Genomic DNA, 6000 nt, shown 5'->3' with positions numbered 1-6000 from the left:
CCGCCCTATTCAATACTTTTATCATGTCATTTTAAGATATGAAGCAAAGATGAGACAGGTCTACCACTTACGTGGACAAAAAAGTGAGGATTGAAATTAGGAGCTAGAAAGGTTCCAGATCAAGATGATATTTTTGTTTTCTATTCATTAAAGTCTACGTGACCTTATGAATAGGTCCGATGGTAAAAAGACATTACATTGGCTCTTAAAAAGGTTTTAACAGGGGGTGTCATTATCAGTGCAGCTTCCTTTGGTGTGGTCCACAGCTCTAGTGGACCTGCCTCATTTTATAGATCATGCCTTAAAATGATCTGATATAAGCATTGAACAGCATGGATAAAACACTTACATCACGTTGGACCCCACAGAGCCCTGCCCGGACGGACGGGGGTAGGACGCAATCGGCGTCCTCGATACATGTGCCAAGCTGACTGCACAGTGGGTAATTCAATAAGCTTTTTTTATAATACGGCGTAAACTAGACTCATGTCTTAAAATGAGCTGTTAAAAACGGACGAACAACCGCTTACATGGGAAGGAAAGGGATGAGGTGGTGACCCGAGCTCTACTTGTGCACCGTCTATCCACTTTTTAACCTCGTTGTTAAAAAAATGAAGTAGATCAAAACCACAAGTGGACCATATCATAAGAAACAATGATTGAATGTCAATAATTAAAAATTCTTTGTTGACAGATAACATCAATCTGATATTTGTGTTTTCCATCCGTCCACCCGTGTGATCTGATAAACAGGTTAAATGGCTGCTCTAAAATGAGCTAACAAACCGTATGTATGGTGTGGTGCTTACATAAGAAGCATAAATCAGGGTGGGCCCCACAGCGCCCAACACATGGCTTCGCTGTCGCTGGGGGTTGGTGTTGGCAACAGAACCTGATCCACGTCCCATCAGGCGGACCACCTCTCCATCGAAAGCAGCAGATCAACAAACCAACAGTTGAAATTTGGTACATTAATGATCTGCCTACTGATTTTGCCCCACCTTACGAACGGCTCAGATGCTCCACGTGTAATACGGTTTGTCACGTGTGAACTTGCCAAGCCAGCATTGTTGCGGATGTTCTCGGGTAATTGATTGGCCTCTAGTTTCTGGGGTTTCCTCGCGTCTCTCTCGCAGTTCGATGGAATGATCAAGAGACCGTAGCCGAGTCAAGACTCGAACCCTTCCTTGAACCTTCTCTCCTCCGCGTCGTAAAAGAAAAACCCTCAGACGACTCTTCTAGAAGTCAGACGGCCCAAAAATCCTCATTTTTTTTTTCTCCGCATAATAAAAAAGAAAGAAAGAAAGAAAAAAGAGGAACGAGATGGCGTCTGAGATCGAGATCGTTGAAGATGGAGGAGCAGAAGCAAGGCGAGGTCGGGAGGCGACTGCGAACGGAGGGATTGGAGGAGGAGGAGTTCCGGAGTCGCAGGGCGGCGAGATCCTTCGGGATGATGTGTATACGGCCGCGGCGTACGGGGATTTAGAGAAGCTGCAGAGATTGGTTGAGAGCGAGGGATGCTCCGTATCGGAACCCGACGGCCTCGGATACTCCGCGTTGCAGTGGGCTGCGTTGAATAATCGGACGGCAGCCGTGCAGTATATAATCCAGGCATGCTTCTTTGTTTCTCTTTTTCTTCTCATTGGAAAATTTCGAAGCTTTCTACATAAAATTTCTATTTTATAAGTAGGGATGAAGTGGAAATTTATACCATTTATGATTTTATATATATATATATATATATATATATATATATATATATATATATATATACAGCTTATCCTATATGATTTTCGTACACCCATTTTTGTATTCGAAGTTGAAATAGTACATGGGTGTATGCAGTTTATAAAGCTTGGGTGCAAACAGTCTCTCACAAGAATGAATGGTGGAAATTTTAATGTAGTATATATATTATATATTTTGAAAAAAGTCGATGTATTTTGGCAGCATGGGGGAGATGTAAATGCGGCTGACCTTACAGGTCAGACAGCACTGCATTGGAGTGCTGTGCGTGGTGCAGTTCAGGTTGTGGAGCTTTTACTTCAGGAGGGTGCTAGGGTGAATGCTGCTGATTCATACGGATATCAGGTTGGTTTCTTTCTTTTTACTGGTCTGTCAACTCTTTTTAATCATTAAAATCTTTTGGTTAGGTGTAACAATTTAAGGTTGTTTGTTGACAGAATTCCATATCATGACAATTATAAATTATCAACTGTAGTTTCTTGATGTGATTGCACTATAGGAATTTGTATGGAGAATAAAGTATGTTGAGAGAGAGAGAGAGAGAGAGAGAGAGAGAGAGAGAGAGAGAGAGAGGTTGTTAAGCGAGTGCACACATATTTATATATTAAATTGTCTAAATACCTAAAACTAATTGTGAGGGAAAAAATAGCCATTAGCTACTCGTATTATATTTATCAGAGATACAGTGCTCTTAAGTTGGCTGATTGTCTCTTTTGGATTACATGACGTCTTTGCTTCCTGAGAAGTTTTACTGGTTCATATGACTTGTAGATAGAGTATATTAAGTGGTCAAATACCATGCTACTATGTCTTGTTTGTCTCTTTGAAATCCTAACTTGTCTTGCTTTTTGAGAAGTCTTGATTTCACCTTGTGGAGCACCAATGGTGCAAAGAGTTGTGTCATAGGGTTTTCGGAAGATAGAAAGCAGAGAAGTTGAATTAGGTGTAAAAAAGCATAAGTTGCCTTGAGGGTTGTTTGGATGCCTGTAAAGTTTTAAGTTGTAAACACTTTGCGCCTAGAAAGAGTTTCAGGTGTAAACTGTTTACGTGCTATTCTGTTTAGCTTTTAAGTGGTAATCTGTTTACAGGTAAACAGATTATGTGTTGGCTAACTTGTAAAGTGTTTACAATGTCTTAAATAGGTATTCATACCACATAGAGCTTGGGGCAGTAGATCCTACCAAAATATGTGAATCACATAAAAATGACTCGATTTTTTTTGGGCCTTAGGGGAGCATCAAAGCATGCATGCAATGGACATATTGGATGTCTTGCTTCCATCACAGTGGGCCTTCTCTATTTTAAAAGGTTTTTTAAAATAATTTTGTTTCAAAATTCAAAATTTTCCCTTCATGTTTTTTAAAGTATTTTGTTTTTAGTGTATTTCTTGTCCCACATCGGAAAAGATCAAAGAAAAACCCAAGTATGTAAGAGATAAATTTTGCATGGGGCTTGAGCCCCTTCTCAGGGGCATAGCTCGAATCTATGCCATTGACCATACGTGCGCGCGCTGTGCCGCGTCTGGGTCTATGTGAGGACTGAGAGTATACTCGTACTAACGGTTTTGTTCCTACTCCGCGAGTTATACTCACACTTGTCGATTTTGCGCGAATTTCAAACCAAGGACGCGTCTGTTCGGGTGGTTGCATCAGTTGGGTTCAAACCCAACGAACCTAACCCATTTGAAATGGTGTTTTAAGCACCTAATTGTGACACACACACACACACACACACACACACACACCTCCTTTTCCAAATTCATTCATTAAAAAACCAACGATTTCTCTCTGGTTCTTCAAAATTTGTCTCTGATTCTTCAAAATTCATTCTTGATTCATTGTTGTTTTACCAACTGAGTTTGCTGCCGAGTCAACCAACTCGCTTCGGCTAAGTTTTGCACGTTGGTTTAAGCCCGTGTACAACGAGTGCATTGTTGGGACCGGGTAATAGTTGTTGTTTCCTGGAGGCCAACAGTCCAAGATTCCTGTTGCACTTGGGACGCGGTCCAAGGAGGACAAATTTGGTTTCAAGCCAAGTGTCTCGACTCAAACAAATAAGTAATCTTTTCTTACTTTATTATTTAATTTTCTGTTTTTCCGAATATTATCTATTGTTTTCAACACATTATTTTCAACAATTTTGAAACTATATATTCAATTGTTGGAAACAGTCGGCATCTTATTTAATAAATTTTTTTTTTTCCGAAGACACGGGGTGTTCCCACCTCTTTTTTTGAAGTGAAACCAATCCCTGCGGATACACGCAATCACCCACAACCACGTGTATCGGGTAAAGCCAAGGAGGGGAATCGAATCCTCACTTATAGGGAGCAAACCTATGGTGAAGACCATTCGCCCGAACCTCATTGGGTAACATCTTATTCAATATTTGGAAGCAATAGACATTTTATTCGACATTTGGAAGAAATGATGAACACTATGTTAAACAGTTTTGGTTTACCTTCTAATATGTGAGGAGAAGCCATACTATCTGCATGTTATATACAAAAGAGGATACTTCATAAGAAAACTGGTAAGATACAATATGAACTGTGGAAAAATCACACTCTTAATTATAAATATCTTATAGTGTAGGGGTGTCTGGCTAAAGTAGGGTTATCCGAAACCAAGAAAGGGAAACTAGGTCCTAAGACAACTGATCACGTATTTATAGGATATGCAGAAAACAATGCAACATATAGGTTCCTAGTTTGAAATCAAAGTATAACCTTCTAAATCTAAATACTATTATAAAAGCTAGAGATGCAAAGTTTCTTGAAAATGTCTTTCCTATGAAGACTAGATCTATAAAAATAAAAGAAATTAGTGGGTTTGATGTTGCTTCAACTAGTGGAAGCATAAATGTGAATAGTGAAGTAGAACTAGAACCTAGAAGGAGAATGAGAGCTCGAAAGGAGATCAACCATTAGCTCTCCTGATGCTTATTTCTAGAGAGTAGCTATAAACGATGAATTAGAATCGATCATATCAAACAACACTTGGGAACTCGTAGACATTTCTCCTAGGAACAAGCCTATAGGGTGTAAGTGGGTGTTTAAAAAAGAAACTTAAACCAAATGGGTTTATAGATAAGTTTAAAGCTAGATTGGTCGCAAAAATGTTTTAGACAAAAAGAATGATATGATTGCTTTGATACCTATTCACTTGTAACTAGAATTACAACGATCAGGGTATTAGTTGCAATAACATCTATATACAAGCTAGTAGTATATTAAATGGATGTTAAAGCATCGTTTTTAAATAGAGAGTTAGAAGAAGAAATCTACATAGAGAAACCTGAATGCTATATAATTCCAAGAAAGAAAAATAAAGTATGTAGATTAATCAAGTCCTTGTACGGTTTAAAACAAACTCCTAAGCAATGGAATGAGAAAATTGACAATGTTTTAAGGTCAAATGGATATCTAGTAAAAGATGTGGATAGGGATGTGTATGTAGCAAATTCTCTGGTAATGATGGTGTCGTAATTTTCTTATATGTAGATGATATGCTTAACTTTGGAACAAATGTTAAGTTAGTTAATTCGACTAAGAAACTCATGTCTTCTAACTTTGATATGAAAGACTTAAGAAAAACAAGTATAATATTAGGTATTTAGGTAATCAGAAAAAATGATAGCGTTACTCTGTCTCAATCTCATTACGTTGAGAAAATATTAAAAAGGTTTGATCACTTTGACTGCTTACCTGTTAGTACACCTTATGATCATACTGTGCATTTAAAAAAGAATACATGAAGTAGTGTATCTCGATTTGAATATTCTCAAGTAATTAGTAGCCTAATGTATCTGATGAACTGCACTTGACCTGATATTGCATTTATATTAAGTAGGCTAAGTAGATATACACATAATCCAGGGTATGATCATTGGAATGCATTGAATAGAATATTGAAATATTTGAAATGTACTGTTGCATATGGTATTCATTATGCAGGTTGTCCTCATGTGTTAGAAGGATATAGTGATGCCAATTGGATCACTGATTCATATGAAATGAAACCCACAAGTGGATATGTTTTCACCTTTGGTGGAAGTGCAATATCTTGGAAGTGTACTAAATAGACTTTCATTGCTCGGTCGACTATGGAATCCGAGTTTGTCACCTTAGAAAAGGCATGATCAGAAGCTGAATGGCTTAAAAATTTGTTAATAGATATGCTTTTGTGGCCAAAACCTGTGTCTGCTATATCTATTCACCGTGATTGTTAAGCACTGCAGAGAACTTGCCCCTCC

The 6000-nt window shown here is 38.2% G+C and overlaps 1 protein-coding gene across 1 annotated transcript in view; it reads left to right on the top strand.

Annotated features, from left to right (window-relative positions):
- Positions 1-1112: 1112 nt before the first annotated feature.
- LOC131254743 (protein S-acyltransferase 24-like) overlaps positions 1113-6000 on the top strand; it is a 38385-nt gene continuing 33497 nt past the window's right edge. Inside the window, exons 1-2 of the mRNA XM_058255459.1 lie at positions 1113-1611; positions 1951-2091. Coding sequence (XP_058111442.1) covers positions 1324-1611; positions 1951-2091 — 429 coding nt within the window. The 5' untranslated portion in view covers positions 1113-1323. The remainder of the gene's footprint in view (positions 1612-1950; positions 2092-6000) is intronic.

Source organism: Magnolia sinica, chromosome 9, assembly GCF_029962835.1.
Source record: "Magnolia sinica isolate HGM2019 chromosome 9, MsV1, whole genome shotgun sequence".
NCBI lineage: Eukaryota > Viridiplantae > Streptophyta > Magnoliopsida > Magnoliales > Magnoliaceae > Magnolia > Magnolia sinica.
This window is presented reverse-complemented; position numbering and strand designations above follow the sequence as displayed.